Source organism: Acomys minous (genome assembly GCF_964271855.1).
Source record: "Acomys minous genome assembly, chromosome: 12".
Classification (NCBI taxonomy): Eukaryota; Metazoa; Chordata; class Mammalia; order Rodentia; family Muridae; genus Acomys; species Acomys minous.
Genome location: NC_140493.1, coordinates 112,887,229 through 112,911,864, shown reverse-complemented (window position 1 = coordinate 112,911,864; position 24,636 = coordinate 112,887,229). Strand labels below are relative to the sequence as shown.

The following is a 24,636-nucleotide window of genomic DNA, read 5'->3' as shown; positions in this document are numbered from 1 at the left end:
GAACTCAGAGATCCATTTGCCTCTCCCTTGAGTACTGTTACTAAAGGTTTAAGACTTTTTTATGTTTGTGTGCCAGGTGCGTGTGGGTGCCAGTAGAGGCCAGAAGAGGGTATCGTATCCCCTACAGCCATAGTTAAAGGTGGTTAAGTCACCTGATGTGGGTCCTTGGAACCAGGCTTGGGGCCTCTAGAAGACCAGAAAGCATATTTAACTGCTGAGCAGCCACCCCCAGCTTCCTGTGGGATTTGAAGAACATCCCTGGGCCATGGTGGCACTTGGAAGATGATGGTGGCAGGAGAACCAGTTCAAAGCCAGCCTTGACTAAATATGATGGTATCTCAAAACATGAGGGGTCTGTAGACAAAGGGGAAGGCAAGGGGAGCGGGAGGGAGGTGTAGATGTGGCCAGGTGTAGTGGTCCATAACTGTCTCAAAGGGCTGAAGAAAGGATGCAGGAAGCTTGAAGAAAATGATTTTTTGTTTTTTGTTTGCTTTCCTCATTTAGTTCTGGCTAGTCTCAGACTCATTATGTAGACTAGGCTAGCCTCCAGCTCAGAGGTCCATCTGCCTCTACCTTATGAGTGCTGTGGTGATGTGCCCTCATATCTGGCTGAAAAAGTCTGACTCTGAGACTTTCTCTAGTAGATCTTCTCTAGCGGTGATGTGAGCCTGTAGTCACATCTGCTTGGTTGGCTGAGACAAGACAGATCCCTGAGCGCCACTCAGAGCACCAGGCTGTTTCTGTAGGGAGAGGAGTGAACGGAAGGGGGGAGAGAGAAAGGGGAAGAAGGGACAAAGAGAAAACGCAGGGGGAGGGCAGGGAAGGGAAGAGGAGAAACAGCTGCGGACACGGCTCAGTTATCAGAGTGCCAGCTTTGTATACTCGACCCCCAAACTCTGCGTTCAGTCCCACCGATGTATAAACGGGGCATGGGAGCCCATCTGTAATCCTGGCTCTTGGGAAGTAGAGGCAGGACGATCAGGATGGCAGGCAGATCGCTGTGAGCTCGAGGCCAGCCTGGTCTACAAAGTGAGTCCAGGAAAGCCAGGGCTACACAGAGAAACTCTGGCTGGAAAGAAAAAACAAACAAACCAACCTTCCATCTCAACTCAGTATTTACAAGGAGCCACATGCACAGAAGACCCTGTGCTTCATGAAAGGGGAGGTGTGAGGTGTCGTCTCTGCCATCATGGGCTGTGGTCCCTCAGATGGTAGAAGTAAGTTCTTCAGGCACTTTCCCACGAGCAGATGCAGAAGTGGAAAAGAAGCCGCATTTCCTACATTACCTTTGCAGCCAGCTGTGCCCCTCAAGTGAGTGCTGCACCCGAGGCAGCATCTGCAGCTTAGCTGCCAGCTGCAATCCCAGCTCCATAGCTGGCCCACTTGGGATGCACCTGGCAAGCCCAGATGTCAACTGATGATGAGCAGGGCACACACTGAGTCCAACAGCAGTCTGAAGTACACCTCACCAGGAGGGGTGCTTTTGTGGTTGCAGAGGATGAACTCATGCCCACATATGCTAGGCACGGGCTCTGCTCTTGAACTATGACCCCCAAGCCCTGACACAACCATTTCTAAATCACCTATAACAGAAACTAAATTCGTTGTCTTTGAGACATCATGTAGAGTAGTGTAAACCAATGCAGCTCAGGCCAGGCAGGAAACAAGCTAAGGAACTGGGCCTCTGCCAAGCCAGGCCATAGGTACAACAGGACTGGGTACACAGAAATCTGGGATTATGCTGTCTTCTCATGCTGGGACCAGCCGCTCAGCAGCAGCAGTGTCTACTCTAACTGTAATGCTGCTTGGACAGGTCCTGTCTGTCAGGAACTTGCTCACTTCATGCTTCCATTGTTTTTGGTTTCTTGTGTTTATTTTGAGACAGGGTTTGTGTGTGTAGCCCTGGCTGTCCTGGAACTCACACTGTAGACCAGGCTGGCCTCTGTCTCTGAGTGACAGGATTAAAGGCATGCACCCCCACCAGCCTCCTCATGCTTCTATTGTGATGGAACAGAAAGGCACTTGCAATCTTAAAAAGCTCACAGGGGCGCTGGAGAGATGGCTCAGAGGTTAAGAGCACTGTCTGTTCTTCCAGAGGTCTCGAGTTCAATTCCCAGCAACCACATGGTGGCTCATAACCATCTTCAGTGAGATCTGGTGCCCTCTTCTGGTGTGCAGGCAGACATTTGGGCAGAATACTGTATAAATAATAAATAAATAAATCTTTAAAAAAAAAAAAAAAGCTCACAGGCCACAACCTAGCATCAGTGAAACACAAGTCCAGTCTCAGTTGCTCTCATGGATGGTGCCATGACCTTTTCAGGAAGGCAGTCCTCTCTCACATTGACTCCTGGTGTTCTGGCCCGCTGAGCTTCTTCCTGACCTAATATTGCTATGAGGAAGGAAGTCAGAAACAAAGCAACATCACTCAGGCTGGGCATGGTGAGGGAGGCATAGTGCAGGGGTAGTCCAGGACAGGCAGAACAGCATCTGCTTCCTTCAACTCAAACTCAGACCCTGTTGCATTGTTTATTCCATAATCAGTTACTTTGGGGGATAAATACCCAAGGCATATAGACCGAAAGCAAAACATTCTAATTAACAACAGCAGCTTTCAAACTTGCTATACTGCGACCCTTTAATACAGTTCCTCGTGCTGTGGTGACCCCAACCATAAAAATTACTTCATAGTGGTAATATTGTTATTGTTATGAATTTAAATGTAAATATCTGAGATGCAGGATATGGAACAGTGTGACCCCTTTGTGGGGGTCACGACCCACAGGTTGAGAACCACTGGTTTACAAAACCATGTCCAGGTATGCTCCTAGATGGGTGCCAACGATGGGGTCAGTGCAGTCACACACAGGAGCTGCCCCTAACACACAGGCCAAAGATGCCAACACTGAGGAGTCAGGGTAGTCACACACACGAGCAAATTCAAGGGCTTCTTAAAGCCCCCCCTGGGTTTCTTCAGGTGTTATCTCCTGGATGAACTCCCTATGTGTCACATGACTGTGCATTCCATTGCAGGGCAGCATCAGGGGTCAGGAGTTGGGGATGGTAGTTTCCCTTTTTAAGGCATGCTCACACTGTGGTGTGTGTGTGGGGTGTCCAAGCCCATCTGTTTGAAAAGACAAGGGCATGGGGAGCACTTCAGAAAGCTGTGTCAGCCGTGCCCCATGATGGGAACAACAGGCTGGGCCTCCCTGCGGACCCCAACCCAGGTGGGCTAGCCCCCTTCATTCTCTCACTCATTCTTAAGTACACACTGCATCCAGTGCCGGCCTCACAAACGCTAAGCAGAGGTTCCCCGGGGTGGATGTGTGTCATTGTCATCAGCCCTCCCCTGCTATGTGGTGAGTGCAGCCCACGCTGAACGCACAGGTCACATACAAAGATGTAACTCACCAAAGGTCCAGCTTGCCAAGGGCTGTGGTGGCTGCTGACCTTTGGTGACTGTGAAGAACATAGCTCACTGTTACTACAACTTAAACTGTGTATATTTTCTTTATAGTTACTTTGGGGGGTGGCCTCGGTGCATATGCACACCATGTGCACTGCAAAGATCAAACTAAGGCTGGGACCGATGAGCCATCTTGCTTTTCTTTTCTTTCTTCCTTTTTTTTTTTTTTTTTTTTTTTTTTTTGGCTTTTGAGACAGGGTTTCTCTGTGTAGCCTTGGCTGTCCTGGACTCACTTTGTAGACCAGGCTGGCTTCAAACTCAGAGATCCACCTGCCTCTGCCTCCCAAGTGTGTGCCACCACGCCCGGCATCTTGCTCGTTTTTAAAAATGTGTACAAATAGAAGAGGAAAACCGAGCCGGAAGACTGGGCTGTGCAATCACTGACTGTAGCTGCCCACTGTGCAGCAGCCCTGTCATCCTGATGTCTAGGCTCATGGAGTCCTGATTCTTTTTTCTTTTTCTTTTTTTAAGATTTATTTATTTATTATCATGTATACACTGCTCTGCCTGCATGTACATCTGCAGACCAGAAGAGGGCACCAGATCACATTACAGATGGTTATGAGCCACCATGTGGTTGCTGGGAATTGAACGCAGGACCTCTGGAGCAGTTAGTGCTCTTAACCGCTGAGCCATCTCTTCAGCCCGAGTCCTGATTCTTTAAGCACACATTTTGGACTTTTTTAACCTGAAAGCAGGGTTCTATCCCTGGCCTCGCTCTTTGGGGTCACTCTCACAATCTTGGGGTAAAAGGACACTCAGAGGGAAAAATGCCTCTCCCATGTGAAAACACTACACTCCCTCACACACCACAGAGATAGCACCACAAGAAATTGCATCGCGGAGTGCTTGCTGCCAAAACTACGTGACCCGTTGTTGCTTGAAGCGCCCCCACTTCTCGCTCAGAGTGTCCCCCTCCTGCCCTCTTGGCTTTGTCACCACTTGATATCCAGGCTGTTTGTGCAGGGCTCGGAGCTCTGGTATCTGGTGTGCAGCACCTCCTGGGCTTTGGGGGATTCGGTACCCTCCAGCCACTCCTCGTACAACTCCTGCACATGCGCACTGCTCTCTGGGGGCCGCACCGGGATTCCGGAGTAGATCCCTTCCATCTGCTGCAGCAGTGCGCGGTCTGTGTGGCCATCCTCTGTCTGTGCTTGGCCTCTGCCATTCAAGCATCCTGAAAGACATACAGATAGACCTCTTCTTCCCTGTGGAATGGACTGCCACAGGGAGCTTTACCTCAGGGGCAGCTGAAGCAGAAGGTGAAATAGGCAAGTCCACATGAGCTGAGGCTGTTCCTGCAGCTCGAGGTGTTGTCAGGGAGCCTGCCTGGGAGGAGAGCCCTAAGTGTTCTTTATTCTTACATGTACGTTACCATAGGTCTTGCCTAAGAGCCTTTACATAGTTTTGTTTTTCAAGACAGGTCTCTCTGTGTAGCCTTGGCTGTCCTGGACTCGCTTTGTAGACCAGGTTGGCCTCGAACTCACAGTGACCCACCTGCCTCTGCCTCCCAATTGCTGGGATTACAGGCCTGCACCACCATGCCTGGCTCCTAAAAACCTTTAGAAGTGGGCAGCTGTGTCTGCGATTTATACACCTGGCTTCTGAGAATTACCCACCTACAGAGCATTAGGGTGGCTGACAAGCTCTGCACGCTCCTGCTTGCGCATCATGTTGTCCGCGTGCAGGGCCCAACAAGGCTGTATCAGACCTCGGTGAGTCCATGAGTCCACGCAAGCCCACACATGCCAGTCACACAGCCCGAGTGTGTGTCTGCTACTGTCAGGACAATTCACTCTTAACCTGCACTAAGGGCATAGGTGGGGCAGTTTGGCGGTAGACTGTCTTGACCGTTCAAGGTCCTAGTGTCTAATCCCAGCAGCAAGACTTTCATTGAAAAGAACCAGGAGATCGGCTGGAAATGGAAATGGCTCAGTGGACCAGGACTTACCTACTATATACAAGGCCTTGGGTTCAGACTCCAGCACCAGGGGAAAACCAGCAGCAGCAGCAGGAAATACCCACCTGGTTAACCTCACTGTCCACTGAGCTAAGACACCTGGTAGCTAGAGCTCGGACATCCACCTTTCCAGTGGGCATGTGCCCACCTCTTCTCTGTCCCAGGCCTGTACAGTTTTCCCCGGAGAGCAAGAGAAGCCCTCCTACAGGCTCCATCTTGTCTCTACCCACTGTAGCACAGGCTCCAAGGCAGCAGCATCTCCTTTCCTGAGCCCCAGGAAAAGCAGATGTGCCCTGCTCGGGTCCCTTCTGCTAAATGGTGGCCACTCGCCACTTCCCCCCTCTAGAGGATCCCTCGGGACAGGCGCTCCTGTCACACCCGCCATGGGCCTGTCTGCACTCCTGGTGTGTCCCTTGCCGGGTTCCCTTTGAGCCTTCCTGAGAACACCAGTGCTCCTACCTGAGGACCTTTCGTCACCACAGACTCAGGATGACCGAGACATTCCTGATCTTGAGATGGCTCCCTCACACCAGGGCCGAAGACAGACCACCAAGGATGGTCCCTTCATTCTCCACTATGGACACCCACTGTGTGAGCCAGAGTCCAGGCCCTGCACCCTGTCCTAGCTCTGGCCTGCTCCCATTGCCTTTCCACCCCAGCGGGGAACTTTCCTCACCTGCCCAGGTCTTTCAATTAGTGACACCTGCGCTTTCCTGCTGCCTCCGCACAGGTTCAGCTTCTCCTCCTGTAGGCCCTATGTGCCAACTCCATGTTAGTGACCTTAGGAGCTGGTTCCCCTCGGCAACAAGCCAAGGCTCTTTAGAGCACCTACAGGGAGTGCCTAAGATTCCAACCGTCTAGCCTGGCGTGGTGGCGCACACCTTTAATCCCAGCACTCGGGAGGTAGAGGCAGGCGGATTTCTGAGTTTGAAGCAAGCAGGACAGCCAGGGCTATTACACAGAGAAACCTTGTCTTGAAAAACAAAAACAAAAACAACAAAAAAAAAAAAAACCAAAACAAAACAAAACAAAAAAAGATTCAACTGTCTACTTCTCACCCTGCAGTTGAGGAAAGGAGGCCTTCATGTGTGAGGATGGCCCGCCCTGGCTTACATGGTCCCTGGGGGGACAGGCTGTTGGTGGCCCTCTGAATCCCTTACCTCTGGGACATGCGAGGACCTCCACAAAGTGGTAAGGGCACTTGCCCTTCTTGAGCTTCAGGGTCATGTTCTGGATGTTGCGAAAGCCGTACGCCGCAGCAAAGCGCAGTAAGACCTCCCCGTTCCTCTCAAGGGTGACTTCCTGGAAGTCTGTGTTTCTATAAATCAATAAAATATATTTGAATGGTCAGTGGCCTAAAAGTCACTTGTTTGTCTGAGGTACAATCTCAAAGTATGTAGCCCAGGCTAAATTTAAACGCACAGTTCTCCCCTGGTCTCCCCAGTGATCGGTCTACCATATCCGCCACTTTTCAATTTTAGAATGTCACCAAGATGTCAGTGGAAAGGCGCACTGTTGTAGCTGGTGCTGGTTCCCCAGAGCTACCACACAGCCCACACATACGGCATATATGCCACAGGCATCACACCCTAGCTCTGGCTCCTGTTAGCGTCACTCCTGTACACCAACTATGGGTATGCTGGTTCCAACCTTAGCGCACGGTAGGTGACCTCCTCCACATCCTCGCCAAACAACTCCTTGGCTGCGTGCCTGAAGACGTGGGCCAGGTGCCCATCTGAGCTCACTCCATCGTGACGTCGCACTGCCACCTCCTTCACATCTCCAAACCTCCAACAGAGAGGACAGAAGCCTTCACCGTGCTGACAAGGAGCAGCAGTTCTAACCCAGTTCTTCCTGGAACAGGACTCATGGAGTCACTTAGTCCTTTGCAGGTGGTTAAACTTTGGGGAGCCACCATGTGGGTGCTGAGAACCAAACCTGGCTCCTCTGAAAGAGCCGTAAGCACTCTTAACCACTAAGTCATCTTTCCAGCCCGGAAAAGCAAATTCCCAGTGAGCTGTAATGAACAACATGAGCTGTCCTTTTGCACCTGGCCTAAGGTTGAAATGGGGCTATCTCACTGGTCTCGCTTGCTTGCTTCTTTGAGCAGCTACATGTGCACTCAGAGCAGAGTAGTGGTGTGGTGAGTGACCATCTGAGAGTGATGTAAGCGTGCTTGACTGTGCCCTGCCAGAGTGAGGACCCTTGGTCACCCTGGATTGTCAGGTAGGCTCCAGCAGCAAGTACTCAAGCTGCTGGACTTGTACAGCCTTCCAGCTCACCTTCCACAAAAAGGGCATAGATGCAGCCCCCATGCCACCGGCTGTGCACTTGGCCTTTTAAATATACTTTGTATGGGATGCAGGGGATGCAGGAAGAGCCAAAGTCCTGGCTGGGCATCAGGGTCACCACCCTTCCTGAAGAGTTCAGTATGGCCATCACTCAAGGAAATCCCAATCTCCTGGCAGTACTAGAGAATAGTGTCGCACCCCAGGATCTTGCCTGAATCCCCTTCAAAGGCCAGGTTGGTAAGGCTGCAGAGGCTGCCTCAGTACCCGCATGACCTGAGAAGGGCAGCTCCGGGCCTGCAAAGCTCAGCAGAGGCCCCTCCCGAATCACAACGATGCCACTTACAAAGTATCCATGGCAGTGTCTTTCACTGTGAGGCCACTCTGCTCCATCATCTGAGCAATCTCACCTGGAGGAAAAAAACAAGAGGCACGAGTCACTGAAAGGAGGAGTGGTCCACAGCTCTGGGTCAGGCTTTGCTTAGGAACCTGGGACCCTCCTTGCTGTAAAATCCATTTCCTGTAGCAGGAGCCCCTCACCAGGACAAAAGAATGCTAACATCTAGAACCACTAAAAAGATGTGAGAACAGAAGGCCTCTCTTGGTCCCTGAACTGTATTGCTCCGTGCTGCCTTGAGGTGGAAGCATGTGCAGGTTCCACACCGCACTGATGACCCTGCACTTTCTATACTACCTTCTTTCTACATAAGGTGCCCAGGAGAAGCCCCTGGCAGAGTCCACCAGACAACGGTCAGACACCAGGCACCATGAGACATGGACACACAGCACGGGGTAACTTCTCGGTGAGGGTCTGAGATGGCCCCTGCTCAGGCCCCGACAGACACCTTCCCTCCCAGTCATCCAGAGAGAAGCAGGACACCGTCACGATCAGTCCTCACAGGCTAATCCAAGTGGATGAGCCCAGACCCTAAAAAGCGCCCCACAAGTGCTCCTGGCCTTCGTCCTTCTGAAAAGCTCCCAGGACACTAGAAGAGTTTCCATCCCAACCAAACCTACCAGTCTCTCAGGCAGTGGTTCTCAACCTTGCTGATGCTGCGACCCTTTCATACAGTTCCTCATGTTGAGGTTTCCCCCAACCATAACATTATTTTCATTGCTGGTTCATAACTATAACTCTGTCACTGTTAAGAATCATAATTAAGTATCTGGTATGCGGGGTCTGATATGTGAGGACTCACGGCTCACAGACTGAAGCGCGCTGCTCTAAAGCGTAGCATCTGAAAAGTGCTACCAACAGGGCCACTAACCGCAGCGCCACAGAGAGTACATTTGAGCTTCCACTTTCCTGTGTCCTATTGTACACTGCTTCCTCACATGTGGGAAAGTGGGAAGGGTTGCTGCAGCCTTACAGCAGGCAGGGAAACAATTCACAAAAGACAAGACTGAGACTCGAGTCAGCCCCGCTTTAGGTACCGGTGCTGGGCCATGACATCAGTTCATTTCTTTTAGCCATATTTACGCATGGTACAATTTCAGAAAAAAGTTTTCTGGTAACAACTCAGCCCTGTGAGTACAACTAAGCTTAAGACATGTTTATACTAAGGCTCTTTACAAACTACATATGGCTTCCTCGCTAAGATGGGTTCTTACTGCCTTAGAAACTTCATCCAGTCCCAGCATCCAGGAGGACAGGCTAGACATCGCTCTCCTTTGGAGGATGCTGCAAGTCTAACCCAGCTCCCCTAGTGCTTCCTGTGTGCCCAGGCCCCTCTCTACAGGAAGGTCTAACTCAGCTCCTCCATGCTCACTGTGTGCCCAGGCCCCTCTCTACGGGAAGGTCTAACTCAGCTCCTCCATGCTCACTGTGTGCCCAGGCCCCTCTCTACGGGAAGGTCTAACTCAGCTCCTCCATGCTCACTGTGTGCACAGGCTCCTCTCTACAGGAAGGTCTAACCCAGCTCCTCCATGCTCACTGTGTGCACAGGCCCCTCTCTACGGGAAGGTCTAACTCAGCTCCTCCATGCTCACTGTGTGCACAGGCTCCTCTCTACGGGAAGGTCTAACCCAGCTCCTCCATGCTCACTGTGTGCCCAGGCCCCTCTCTACGGGAAGGTCTAACTCAGTTCCTCCATGCTCACTGTGTGCACAGGCTCCTCTCTACAGGAAGGTCTAACCCAGCTCCTCCATGCTCACTGTGTGCACAGGCTCCTCTCTACGGGAAGGCCTAGGGCATAGCATGTCAAGCCCCAGACCTGAGAGGAGGAGGGCCTTCCTCCTCACTTTAGGCCTTCGAGATCCCAGGAACCCTTGGCTGTCAGTGTCGTTGGGCAGCCTGGCCTGGCAGGGACGTGCTCACTTTCTGGTGAGTCCGAGAGTAGCCGCCCGCTCTCACCTGATGTCAGGACGCAGTCAGTGCCCCTGGCTCCACTTAAGGTGGTGGAGAGGCTGTCTCGAAGAGCTTCCAGCTTCTTATCATAGCAAGGAGCCACGACAACATGGAAAATCTTCTCTGGAGACAGATTCTGTGGAAGAGAGAGCTCAGCTCAGAACTTCAGGCAAGCAATGAGGGCAGCTACAGCACGGGGTAGTCCCAGCTGCTGCTCCTGCCCTACGCCATGTGTGCTGCTGTCCTGTGACCATGGGACCGGGGACTGCACAGGCGGCTAGTGGTTTAAAAGACTGGCTGTTCTTCCAGAGGACCTGGGTTCAATTCCTAGCACCCATGTGGCAGCTCACAAGTAGATGTAACCCCAGTTCCACGGGATTTGATGGTGTCTTCTGCCTCTGTAGATACTAGGCATGCAAATGGTGCACAGACAGACAGACAGGCAAAACACCCATACACATAAAATAAAAAGTAAAAGTAAAAAAATTTTAAAGGGCTGGGTGTGATAGTACATTTCTTGAATCCTGCACTCGGGAGGTAGAAGCTGGCAGATCTCTGTGAATCCAAGGTCAACCTGATCTATATAGTAATTCTAGGACACCCAGGATTACACTGAGAGTCCCTGTCTCAAAAAAAACCAAACCCATCCAAAGGACAGGCTAAGGGTGGCATCTGTGGTCTGGAGCAAAGATCCAGGATAGAGGTGAGGCTTTGCTCCCTGAGGCCCCCAAAACAGAAGAATCGAGTGGTGTCTCGTGGGTGAGCAGGGCCACCCTACCCACAGTCTGTAGTGTTTCCCCTCGGGCCTTACTTGCCTGAATCTACTCCCTGATGCAGCTCTCTGGAGAGGTCGGCTTACCTGCCGTCTGGCAAAGTAATCCTTCACCAAGGAGCCCATGACCTGCTGGGGGGACTTGGCAGTGCAGAGGTGTGGGATGATGGGGCGGCCCAGCACCCGCTCAGCATATCTGACCCAACCTAGACAGAGAGAGGGAGAGAAAGCACAGGAGGTCAGCTCCCACCACTTCCTCCTGCCTTCTGGCACTGGGTACAGTGAATTCCTGAGACTGTCACCCCAGGGTGAGCCGAGACTCCTCCTCCACACTGTCCCTATTCATAAGGTGCCCTGCTCTACAAGGCTGAGTGAGATGGGCCTGCCACCTCCATCCAAAGCCAGAGCCGTGATTATTTCCACCGTCCTGGTGAAACAGTACCAGCAGGCTTGTGCTCACCAGGGCAGGCAGAGGTCAACATGGGCAGTTCACGCTGCTCCTCGCTGTGCCGGTGAAAACGGCGTACAAATTCCTTCTGACTCTCCAGGATGCTGAAATCTGCAGCGATTGTGGTGTCAAACACATAGTGCACCCCTGCAGGGAAGAGGGGCAGGGATCCAGGTCACATTTGACTGCCTTCTACATACTTTATAGGAAGACGAGGTCTTGCTATGCAGTCCTGCCGGCCCAGAGCTCATTAGACTACATAGCATCTTCCTACCTCCAGCTGCTGAATGCTTGCATTACAGCATCCCCAGCTTTTGAGCACCCCAATTCAGCTTGGCCTTCTCTGCTTCAGACACAAACACGGATCACAGGTTCGATGGCACACGTCTCTCCTTAGCCACCTCCACAGCTAGTCCTAATCCCTTTCTTACAGCAGTCGCCTGGTTAGGACAAGCATTTTACTTTTTGAAACAAAGTCCTGGCCATCCTGGAGCTCACTATGTTCACCAGGCTGGCCTTAAACTCACGGACGGTCCTCCTGCCTCTGCTTCCTGAGTGCTACGATTATAGTCATGTGCCTCTCACTTATGTACGGTGTTGGGGGCAATGGGCTCACAGCAGCACGCCCCTCTATTGGACACAGCCCTTCTTGCTGAGCCTCTTGCCCGCCCTCCTCCTTACTTCTGAGGCCGTGTTCTCACAGAACCTCGTTTGCTATCTCGGCTAGACTGACTAGCTGGGGAGCCCCTGAAGTCTACTTGTCTCAGCTCTTCCAATGCTGGAGTCACAGGGAGTCGGCTGTCATGCCTAGATTTTTTTCCAGGCAGGGTCTCACTGTATATCCCTGGATGGCCTAGTACTTACCGTGTATACCAACTGGCCTTGAACTCACAGGGATCCACCTGCCTCTGCTTCCCAAGTTCCAGGATTAAGGTGTGGGCCACCACTGTGGCAAATTACCACCTTTCAGTCTTCTTATAAAGAACGCATGCCCTGGGACGGGAGATGTAGCTAGGGCTACCACTTAACTAGCTAGAGACATGAATCATTGCAGAAATAATTGTCAAGTAGTCATTATGTGAGCTGGAGGTAGTATAGAAGCCTTCTAGGAATCGCTGTATCTAGTTAGCAGCTGTTCACTTCTCACTGCAGAGAGGTCAACCTCACTACAGGACATCTGCCCACTCACAGCACAAGGCCGGCCCTGACGTTCGAGGGGTCTCCCTCATGACAGGACATCTGCCCACTCACAGCACAAGGCCGGCCCTGATGTTCCAGGGGTCTCCCTCAAGCATCTCTCTCCTGTGCCCTTAAAACTGAACTTGAGAAATAAAGAGGCCTTTATGAGTTCATCCACAGGATTATAAAAAGGTGACCAACTCACCGAGACTTTTGAGGAAGCCGCACAGTCTTCTGGATGCATCAGTGACACTGAGGTTGAACTTAGCAGCAAAATAAGGCAGAGACTGAGGACACACAGACACAACCAATACTCTGTGCTTTGAGGTGTCACATTTCTGGAAGGAGAAACATTAATGTCACATGTTTAATGGAAAATTCATAGTAAAATAGATTGTTTGTTTGTTTTTTGAGACAGGGTTTCTCTGTGTGGCCCTGGCTGTCCTGGAACTCACTCTGTAGACCAGGCTGGCCTCAAATCCAGAGATGCACCTGCCTCTGCCTCTGCCTCTGCCTCTGCCTCTGCCTCTTGAGTGGTAGAATTAAAGGCATGTGCCACTGTAGCTCAACAAAACATAAAAATTTTAAATTACATTTAAAAAGGAAAGAAAGAGAAAAAGATGTAGGCTATAGAACAAGTTCCAAGACATCCAGGGGCTATACAGAAAAGAGAAACCCTGTCTTAAAAAAACCCACATCCCCCACACACACAAAAAAAAGAAGAAAGCTGGGCAGTGGTGATGATTCCTTTAATCATCAGCACTCACTTGGTAGGCAGAGGCAGGCAGATTTCTGAGTTCAAGGACAGCCAGGGCTACACAGAAACCTTGTCTCAAAATACAAACAAACAAACAAGATGCACGGGAACTTGGTGTGGTGAGTGGTTGTGGACAGGAGACGGAGGGTCAGCATCTATCTCCTTTATGCCTAGGCTTCCAGTGTTGTCTATGTGGCTCCAGGGTGGAGCTTATTATCTGCAGGTGAAATGCAGGGTGACAGGAACAGCTACTACAAATCCCCACAGTCTAATCTAGAAGTCAACTGATAAGCTTTTCCCCAAGAGGCAGAGGCGGGCGGATCCCTGTGAGTTGGAGGCTAGCCTGGTCTACAGAGTTCCAGGACCGCCAGGGCTACACGGAGAAACCCTGTCTGGAAAACCAAATGAAATATAATGCTGCATACAAAATAGACTTGTTAACCAACAGAATTCCAACACACTTGTGGAAGTCAACACTGTGGAACGTAACAATAAAATGTGTGTTTTCCAAAACACCAGTAAATCCCAACACAAGTTGCCAATACAAAAAAAATCAAGGGGCAGGGGCTGGAGAGATGGCTTAGAGACTAAGAGCACTGACTGCTCTTCCAGAGGTCCTGAGTTCAATTCTCAGCAATCACATGGTGACTCACAACCATCTATAATGAGATCTCATGCCTTCTGGTCTGCAGGGGTACAAGCAGGCAGAGCACTGTATACATAATAAATCCTAAAAAAAAAAAAAAAAAAAGGATCGAGGAGCAGCGACACACGGGGCAGATCCTCAAGCACATAGTTGTTAGGAACACTGGATATCTTTCCTTTTAATCATTTATATGTCTGTCTGTCTATGCTAGCCTGTTTGGGTGTTTTTGTTATTTGTTTATTTATTTACTTATTTTTGGTTTTTTGAGACAGAGTTTCTCTGTGTAGTCCTGGCTATCCTAGACTGACTTTGTAGATCAGGCTGGCCTGGTACTCACAGAGATCCGCCTGCCTCTGCCTCCCAAGTGCTGGGATTAAAGGCGTGTGCGCCACCACGCCCAGCTTATGCTAGCTAGTTTTATGTCAACTTGACACAAACTAGAGTAATCTGAAAGGAGGGAACCTCAGTTGAGAAGATGTTTCCATAAGATACAACTGAAGAGCAGCTTCTTAATTAGTGATTGATGGGGGGAGGGGCGGCCCTATTGTGGGCGGTGCCCTCCCTGTGCTGGCGGTCCCGGGTCCAGTAAGAAAGGGGGCTGAGCGAGCCATGAGGAGCGAGCAGGGAAGCGGCACCCCCATGGTCTCTGCATCTGCTCCTGCCTCCAGGTTCCTGCCTTGTTTGAGTTCCTGTCCTGACCTCCCCCTCAATGACGCACCAGTATATAGAAGTGTAAGCCAAGTAAATCCTTTCCTCCCCAACTTGCTTTTAGTTATCAACTGGTCATAAACGCTGGTACCGTGTCGCACCATAGTAATCACAACCCTAACTAGGAGTCGGCCATCCATCCACCCATCTACCTGTACTGAGGGCTGAACCTAGTGCTGGGCTCAGGGCGCGACAAAAGTCCTACTACTGAGCTGTGTCTCTAGTGTTCACTACTCCACTCACTCATTCATAGACAAGGTCTTGTTGAGTTGCCCAGGGTGGTCTTGAACTCACTTTGTAGGCTCACTAGGCAGACTTTGACCTGGCAGCTCTCCTGCCCCAGTTCCCCAGTAGCTGAGCTTACAGGCCTGCGCATCAGCTCCCGCTGCCACCATACCTTATTAAGGTTCAGGACATGGAAGAAATCCTTGGCACTCTGCCGGGAAAGCTGGCCTCCTTCCTCCACAGTCACACAGCTGTCACATGCGAGGCAGTCACTCAGGAATATCTTTGCATCTGCCAACTTATGGAATTCTCCCTTCTATGAAAGAAAATGGTGTTAACATTGCTTCTTTTCCTTTCTGTTTTGGTTTTTCTTTTCTTTTTCTTTTTTAATTTGTATTTTTGGTTTTTCGAAATAGGGTTTCTCCATGTAGCCTTGGCTGTCCTGGGCTCACTTTATAGACCAGGCTGGCCTCAAACTCACAACAATCCACCTGCTCCTGTTACACATGCTTAAGCTTTTTGTTTGTGTGTGTCTCTGTGTGTGTATTCCTTTAAGATATAGTTTTTGTAACTAGGCACAGTGGCCCATGCCTATAATCTCAGCACCGGGGAAGCAGAGGCAGGTAGATCTCCATGAGTCCAAGGCCAGCCTGGTCTACAAAGCAAGTCCAGAGAAACCCTGTCAAAGGAGAAAAAAGAAGAAGAAGAAGAAGAAGAAGAAGAAGAAGAGGAGGAGGAGGAGGAGGAGGAGGAGGAGGAGGAAGAAATACATACATATAGTTCTCAGCTGAGCATGGGTATACACCTTTAATCCCAACACTCCAGAAACAGAGACAAGTGACTTCTGAGTTCAAAGCCAGCCTAGTCTACATAGTAAGCTCCAGGCCAGTCAGCACCATATAGTGAAATCCTGTCTCCAAAATAAGTAAGCAAACAAGCAACATTCCGGGTCCTGGCTGGCTTCCTTCCCACCCTCATCTTCCTTCCTTTCTTGTGCTTCCTGAACTGCTAGACTCTACAGAAGCCCTCTTCTTTTGAGGTGAGAAGCCTTCCACTGCCTGTCACCACTACCTCTAGGGCCCCAAAGCCAGCCCCACGTCTCTGCTATACCCTGGCTATCCAGCTAGGCACTAGAAGCTGAAGCTGTCTTCTAAGTGACTTGGTGGCACACGCCATTAATATTAGGACTCCTAAGGCAGACAAAGGATCACTGATCTCAAGGCCAGCAGGGTCTACATAGTAAGTTCCAAGCCACAGGGATGCATTGTATGACCATCACAAAAAATAAAATAAATAGGAGCTGGGGATGGCTCAGCAGTTAAGAGCACTGGCTGCTCTTCCAGAGGACCCAGGTTTGATTCCCAGTATCCATACAGCGGTTAACAACCACCTGTCACTCCAATGGCAGGGATCAAGCATCCTCTTCTGACGTCAGTGGGCACCAGGCATTATGTAGTGTAGACAGCCACCCAATGTTCCATCATACCTTGAATTCTTACCCTCAGCGCCCAGTCTACCAACTCCTCCTCAGCACCCCTCAGTCTTTAAAAAAAATAAAATGTCTCCACTAAACTGTCAAAATGCTGGTTAGATTGTGTTTGCACTTATCTCACCCTCACCAGGACCCTGGGAGGGAAGGCACCCAGCCCCCCATGACACTGATAAGAAACAGGGCGTCAAAGGGTTGTGGGGTTATTTATTTGTTTGTGTATTTACTTTGGAGGCAGAGTTTTGCTGTGTCATCCAGGCAGGCTTCCCACTCATGGCTTTCTGCCTCTACTTCTCGGGTATATACTAACATGCTACTGGAATTAGGTTTCTGTCCAGAGTCAGGCAACAGAGGGCAGGCATTAGGGTGCAGGCCTGGTGTCTAAAGCACTGGCAGGGCTCCAGGCCCCACTGGCGCTCCCCAAAGGCCTGGTCTCCGACGCACAGCACTGGCACACAGGAAAGCCAGAGCCTTGCCCATCAGATGCATCAGAACTACTAAATATAAGAGGAAAATCCTGCCACCTGCTTCTCCCGTGTTACTAATTCTCCACTTATACAAAGTTTTGTTGTTTTTGGTTTTTACATTGTTTGGTGTTGGGGGGTGGGGCTGAGCATGTGTGTAGAGGTAGAAAGGCAACTTGTGAAAGCTGGTTCTCCCTCCTGTCACCTATGTGTTCATGTCACCCTATGTCACATATGGATTCTGGGGATCAAACGGACATCTTGAGACTTGGTGGCAAGTGTCTTTACCAGCTGAGCTTTCTAACCAGCTCTAAAATCAATTGCTTGTTTGTGACTGAGCTCAGGGCTCCAGGCTAGCTAGCCAAGCCCTTGATGGGTTGACTTAAAACCTTGGCCTTCAGTTATTTTTTGAGACAAGGTCTCCTTATATAGCTTAGGCTGGCCTCAAACTGGGACTCCAGAGGTGTGCCACCATTCCTGACTGGTCCTAGTATTCTCTACAAGATGGTGAATGCAGGGCGCATGCAGAGGCAAATGCCTCTTGAGAGCATGAATGAGGTAGGTATGAACCTCAGTTCAGAGCGTGACAAGGAAGCACAAACAGGCATCACTGCTGGCTGAAAGAAGAACCGCAGCCATTTCCACGGCAAGCTTAAAGGCTCATGAGACCTGCCTTTCAAGTCTTTTCACACATTACAGGGTGTAAATCCCTTGCATGTTATAAGATACTGGTCCCAGCACAGCACCATGATGTCCCTATTTCTCACGTAGCCTGGTGTGTTTGAGAAGACCCGAGACTGCCCTGCTCGTGGCCTTACCGCCTTTTGCTTCAGGCTCAGAGCAGTGAGGTGCAAGGTGACATGGGATCCTGACAGGAGGAGGCACAGCAGCGGCCACTCCATGTGCTCTAGGCTGACACGGAAGCGAGACGCTTACTTACCTCTTCCTTCTGCTGGGCTGGACTTGATGTGGCAGTGGGCACATTCTCCTGGTCATCAGTCTTTGATTTTTTGCTACATTCCTTTAAAAAAAAGGGGGGGGGGAAGGGAAAATTATTTTTCTTTTTTTTTTATTTATTTATTTATTTATTTATTGAGATCAGGTCTCTCTACACAGTCCTGACTGTCCGGGCTGACCTCAAATTCAGAGATCCTCCTGCCTCTGCCTCCTGATTGCTGGGATCATAGGTGTGTATCACCAAGCTCAGCCAAGGATACGTTAATGTGATTCTCTCTGTTACCAAGAACCAAAACATACCCCGCGCAGCCAATCTTATTTCTAGAACCCCTTTCTACAGAAATACCATCATCCCTACTTAAGGAAGGACACACACACACACACACACACACACACACACACACACACACACACCCCTCCACTTGTATTGTTTGCGATAACTAAGAAGTGATACGGCCCTGATGGGTATGCGAACGCTTAGATGTGGCTATTACACAAGATGACAGGTGAACAACTTATGGGGTATTTACATATGATACAATTTCTGCAAAAACAGGATTCCTGCACAGGCATCGCATGGTCATCACCATGTGTACGCAGGTGCGGTGGTTGTCAGTCACTTCAGTCACCAAGCGAGCAGGAAAGGAGGGCCTGCCCTTATTTCCTTCTCCACTTGCTTTCACTGAAGTTTCACTGGAGTTGTTTTAGCGTGAGAGCCACTCTGAGCATTTCTGATCACTTCTTTAATCGTTCACTTCCACAGCAGGGCGCCAGGACTAAGAGGAGGCGCCACACAGCAGCGTCCAGGGCAAGTCCCGGCGGCGCGCGGGCCCGCAGTGGACCTCGGCCAGCTCGCCGCCCACTCCTCCTCGGCAGACAGGTGATGGCTGTCAGAGGCTGACACACCGCGGAGAGGACGGCGCACCGGGCGCTGCCCGACCCTCACAGTCCACTCGCCGCCATCCCGCCCCGAGCCCCGCCGCCGGACGCCGCACCCACCTTCCGCGTGCAGTGCTCACACTTCATCTGGAGCGGGACTGGCAGGAGGCCGGCGCGCCTCGGCGGAGAGGAAGGAGAAGACCGGAACACACCGCCGCCTGCCGCCCGCTGGCGTCCCGCGACCCTTTGTTGTCTTCGTCCGCTGTGGCCCCGCCCCCCATGAACTGGGGTAGACCAATCAGAGAGCCGAAACAAGATGAGCCACACCCCTGAGCCAATGACTAGGGCGCGAGGCTCCGACGGCACGCTCGCCGCGCCTCCTCCGCCTGAGCCAATGAGAGGGCCAGGAGGTGGCAGGTCCCTCCCAGGAGCCAATCAGGGGTTGGGGGTGGAGCTTGTCCTTGGGCTGGAAGCTGCCCGGAGAGGGCACGTCCTCCGGTCAGTTCCTGCCCGGTGGCGGTCTGGTCCCGTAGGCGGCCGAGGTGGTGTGCGAGGCAGGAAGTGAGCGCTGTCCTAGCGGAGGAGGCCGCGTCCCCGGCCGGCCCAGTCAGGCCAGCGGCAGCAGCTCGGCTCCACTGCAGCCCTGGAGGGCGGAGCCGGCGCCGCCCTCTGCCGCCGCCATGACCATCTAGCGAGGCCTCACGTAGGCAGTTCCGGGCTGTGGGGGGCGGGTGCACGTGGCAGATCTTTTCAGTTCGAGGTCAGTCCGGTCTGCACAGTGCTACACGGAGAAACCCTGTCCACAAACAGAAAACCAAGTAGGATACGTAGGCATGTTGGCGAAGGGTTTTGAGTCTTTTGAGAGTGGTGAGACAAAAGCCAACATGTCCTAAACTGCTATACAGTGAGACCTGTTTCAAAGGCAGACTAAATGCCTCAACCTTTTGTTGTGGCGTTCGAATCCACTGGGGTTTATATATGAGAATAAGATAATGAAAGATACAAGGTGCCAGATATTATGTTATATGAGGTTTATTAAGTGAGCATGGAGAGAGAAGGAAAGGGGAGAGGGGTACCCCCGAGAGAGAGAGAGAGAGACAGACAGACAGACAGACAGACAGGAAGAGCAACAAGAAGAGAAAGTAGAGTAAGAGGGAGTAGAGAGAGACCAGCACTGACATCACAGGTAGGGGGACTGAAGGAGAGCCCTAACACTGGGAAAGACCAACGACTTGGAGTCAATTCAAACTTAGATTAAATGAATTTATTCTTACTGGTCCCAGAGCCAAACAGCATGCTGGGAGGAGGCAAAGGAGGGTTTATAAAGCATATCAAAGAATCCACAGCTGGTCACGGAATTGTTTGTGTCTCCTTCACATTTTATAGTAATAAAAAGGTTGCTTCATCCCAGCCAGCAAAAGGCACTAAATCCCTCACAGCAGGAATGCCATCCCATTGTCACCTGCTGGCTACTAGGATCTCATAGACATTGGCCCTTAAGAGGTGCCGTACTTTAAGAGGTATTATGGGGGAGTTATTTGTAAATTAATGCACCGGGCTCTCCAGAAAGTGTCTCTAATGACTGGGATAGGGCAGTTTATTTCTGGTCAGGCAATAACAGTGCCATCAGGTTAGTGTGTTAAATGGAGTTTGTGTGTGTGAGGGGTCGGGGGTGGGGTTTCTCTGTGTAGCCTTGGCTGTCCTGGACTCTCTCTGTAGACCAGGCTGGCCTCCAACTCACAGAGATCCGTCTGCCTCTGCCTCCTGAGTGCTGGGATTAAAGCGTGCACCACCACCCGACTTTTCAGTATTTCTACAAACTGAGTGTAAGCATCATTAGGGATTTAAGGGAGCTAGGGGGATATGGCTGGCGGTTAAGAGCACTGCTGTTCTTCCAGAGGACTGAGGTTGGTTCCTACCACCCATATGACTGACTGGCTAAGATCCATCCCTAGCTCCAGTTCTGGTGGTCTAGTGCCACTCGCTGGCCTCTGGAGGCAATAGACACACAGTGCATTTGCATACATGCTGGCAAAACACTCATAAAACAAAACAAAAAAATCATTCTGAATTTAAGGCCCAGTGAAATGGTTTAGTATGTAAACTCCTGAAAGTTGTCTTCTCCTTCACTTGCCACTATGAATGCATACATACACACAACATAAATAAATACATTTTTAAGCCACCTTTAATTCCAGCACACAGTGGATCACTGTGAGTTTGAGGCCAGCCTGGTCTACAAAGTGAGTTCGGGACAGCCAGGGCTACACAGAGAGACCCTGTCTCAAAAATCCAAAAAATAAAATAAGTACATTTTAAAATATCATTTTGAGTTTAAATACCTGACTTTTAGTTCACTGAAATTATTCTTAGTAATGTCATGGGTATGGGCCTGAGAAACTCCAGATTCCATCCCTAGAGCCAAAGCATGCTCTACTGCAAAGGCTATTGTGTCTCTCTCTCCTCTCTCTCTCTCTCTCTCTCTTACTCTCTTCTGTATCTTTGGCCGTTTTCCATATATGTACATATAGTGTATGTGTGTGTGTTTGTGTGCACACGGGTGGAAGTTGGTTCTCTCCTACCATCTTGGTTCCAAGGATCAAACTCAGATGAATTTTAGCAACTTAGCCATTCACTGACGCTTTGATTCTCTTGATTAACTGCAAGGTTAGGTACAACTAGGAAAAGGAACTGAAGACAGGAGTCATGAGACAGTCTAATTGGGAAGTTTCTTGTGCTCTACACTTTGAGCTACACGCATGAGTTGTCAGCACATTCCTTTAGTCCTGCCTGTTTATGTAACCAAAAGTGTTTTTTTTTAATATTTATTTATTATTATGTGTACAGTGCTCTGCCTGCACACACACTTACAGTCCAGAAGAGGGCATCAGATCACATTAGAGATGGTTGTGAGCCACTGTGTAGTTGCTGGGAATTGAACTCAGGACCTCTGGAGGAACAGGCAGTGCTCTTACCCTCTGAGCCATCTTTCCAGCCCCCTAAACGTGTTTTTATTCTCAAAATTCATATAGAAGTAGCATGATATCAAGAAAGTTCTACATAAAGTTACCTGTATGATTTCTTTACCACTGGGGAAGACACAACACACACATCTACTCACCCATGACAGACCAAAGTATGGGTATCACCAAAGTACAATTTGGTGAACCAATGAGTTGCACTGGGTTACCCGCAGGAGCAGAGCTGACTCAAAGATAGCTGCCGCACCAAAGCCAACCACAGCCTGGGTGACAGCTCCCAAAGCTGGGGACTGGAGCACACTGCTCCGCCTGCAGGCAGAGTGTCTCCTCTAAGCATTGCTTCCGTTGCCCTAACCCTCTTCCAGGCAGCTGCTGTCTCAGAGCTTCCTTCTGTCTGAGAGAGACTTAGCTTTTGTTGATTATTGCAGCTGGGATAAAGCCTAGAGAATGTGGTCAGTTTCAGGGGCTTCCTGAAGCTATTTTGGGTTGTCTACCTTCAGCTTAAGGAACTTCTGTCAGGATAGAATGTTTCAATAACTGAAACTGTTGTACAATCTGCTAATAAGCATGCACTTTTCTGATAAAGTACTTATATTGGGGGTTAGGGAAATAGCTCAGCAGTTGAGAGCACTGGCTGCTCTTCCACAGACAGGAGTTCAATTCCAAGGCCCCACATGACTGTCTGTAACTCCAGTTCAAGGGAGAGCATGCCGGTAAAACACCAACAGACATAAAATAAAAATAAATTAGAATATATTGTCCTAGCTGGGTGGTGGTGGCACACGCCTTTAATCCCAGCACTCAGGAGGCAGAGGCAGGCGGATCTCCGTGAGTTCGAGGCCAGCCTGGTCTACAAAGTGAGTCCAGGACAGCCAAGGCTACACAGAGAAACCCTGTCTCAAAAAAAAAAAAAAAACCAAAAAGAAAAAAAATAGAATATATTGTCCTATGTACTTGTTATAGCACTATTAACTGGATAATTATCAATAAATTTTGCATAGCCAGCGTCACTTTCTGGGAGGTACAAAAATGTTCAGTCTCATTAAGCATGGAGGCTGGATAAACAATAAAACCCCTTACACTTGACGATGCAGTTTGCTTTCAGTCTACCTCCAGACTCTCAGCTATACTCACAAAGGCACTGGACTTTCGGTATGGCAGGCAAATGCTCTACAATTTTAGCTCACCACATAAGCACTGTGTCAGAGCTCTTCGAGGAAAGGCCTCCTCCGTGGAGGTGTTGCAGCTCTGAGGGCAAAGGCATCCTAGAAGGTGAGGGGACTCTGGCCAGCTTGGTCATGGTGAGCCTGGCTCTGGCAACCTTGTCCTTAACTCCATTCCTCTGTCTTGCTTAAAACAAAACAAATCAAAACACTAGATTACGTTCCTAAAGCTAGCCACCAAGGTCCCTTATTTGGCCACTTCCTCCTCCTGAGGCTGACTGTCGAAGTCCAGCTACCAAAGTACTGAAGTGCAGCAATCAAAGCGTCTTTTGGTTTGCCCAGTCAAAATGCACCACCACGCCTACTCGGTCTGACGCAGCCCTCCCTTTATTCTCTTCTGAAAAGTTGCACCTGCGAGGTCATTTGCTGCTGTCTTCCAGCCTGAGTCAGAAAGCAGCCACCTTGACTTGCCTTCCCTGATTAATAAAGGTGCTCTCTGTGAAAACCGGTGTTTGGGCGTGGTTTGTGCCTAGTCCACGTCCAAAGGGACCGCTTGCTGTGTGGGGTCTCCTAACAGCAGTTGGGAGCCAAGTAATACCACAGAATAACCCAGCACAACAAACCTCACACAAGAGATTTATTGGGAGAGCCCCAAGAAGGTGGCTGTCTCTGCTTGGGCGAGAAGTGGTCTGAGCAGGAGACGGGCTAATACAAAGTGTCTTGAGGAAGGAGTTGCCAGGGATTGTGGGGTTTGTTAGGTCTTCAAAGCCAGAAGTGGGCTTGGACCCTTCACCTACAAGGTACAGGCAGAGGTGTCACCTATAGCAAACCTACTTGGAGAAATAATTTATCACTAGGTGTGTGACCTCCAAAGTTAAGTGATTTAAAGAGTTAACTAGCCGGGTGTGGTGGCGCACACCTTTAATCCCAGCACTCTGGAGGAAGAGGCAGGCGGATCGCTGTGAGTTCGAGGCCAGCCTGCTCTACAAAGGGAGTCCAGGACAGCCAAGGCTACACAGAGAAACCTTGTCTCGAAAAACAAACACTTGTTCCCTTCACAAGGGACATGGTGTTGGTTCCCAGCACCTACATGACAACACTCAGCCATCTGAAGTCCACTCCCAGGGGATCAAACGCCCTCTTCTGATGTCCCCAGGTACTAGGGAAGCATTCGGCCTGGCATGCATGCATACATACATACATACATACATACATGCAAAACATTTACACAGACAAGTCTTTAAAATCGTTTAAAAATGAACTAAAATAAAAATAAAATCTGCCTTTGAGACAGAGTCTCATTTTGTAGACCAAGGTGAGCTGAAACTCCCTGTCCTGCCTCAGCCTCTCTGTTTTTTGTTTGGCTGTTTGTGATACTGTCCAGGTGGTCCTGCCTGTCCTGATGCTGTGTGGTGTCCAACAGAGAAGGCTGCTTGCACATGGTGTAAGCCAATAGAAAGTACTAGGCAGCCAGTGACTACCCGGAGTGTTCTGGGTCCCAGTGTAGCCCCAAGCCTCTTTCAGGGTGAGATTTTAAGGACAAAAGACATATTCTGGGCTGACATACAAGATTGCCAGAAGCTGAACTACAGAAGACAAAAGCTAGGTTAGTGTGGTTAAGTAAATTAGGGTTTCTCTATGTAGTCTTGGCTATTCGGAAACGCAAGAGATCTGCCTGCCTCTGCCTTCTTGAGTGCTGGGATTACAGGCATGTGTCACCACACCAGGCTTCCCCCAGTTTACTTTTGCTTATAAAGCCCAGCCATTTTGGCTACATGCTATCCTAGCCTCTTGGTTCTCTCTGCCCTATTGGTCTTCTGTCTCTCTTTCCTCGTCCTTCCTCACTCTGCCCCTCCCTTTCTCCTCTCTGGCGTTGTCTATTCTGCTGGCCTTGTTCAGCTGAGCGC

The 24,636-nt window shown here is 50.1% G+C and overlaps 1 protein-coding gene across 2 annotated transcripts; it reads right to left on the bottom strand.

Annotated features, from left to right (window-relative positions):
* Positions 1–2,515: 2,515 nt before the first annotated feature.
* NARF (nuclear prelamin A recognition factor) lies at positions 2,516–18,875 on the bottom strand. 2 transcript variants are annotated; one of them, XM_084750259.1, is made up of 11 exons: positions 18,706–18,872; positions 17,690–17,770; positions 14,969–15,112; positions 12,666–12,798; positions 11,294–11,428; positions 10,921–11,039; positions 10,068–10,197; positions 8,061–8,124; positions 7,077–7,214; positions 6,587–6,744; positions 2,516–4,643 (listed from the first exon to the last, which is right to left on the bottom strand). In XM_084750259.1, the coding sequence occupies exons 1-11, from the start codon at positions 18,730–18,732 to the stop codon at positions 4,402–4,404; spliced, it is 1,371 nt and encodes a 456-aa protein (XP_084606385.1). In that variant the 5' UTR covers positions 18,733–18,872; the 3' UTR covers positions 2,516–4,401. The 2 variants fall into 2 exon arrangements, with proteins under 2 accessions (XP_084606385.1, XP_084606386.1); XM_084750260.1 differs by lacking the exon at positions 14,969–15,112 and having other exon boundaries at positions 18,706–18,875.
* Between the last annotated feature and the right edge of the window lie 5,761 nt (positions 18,876–24,636).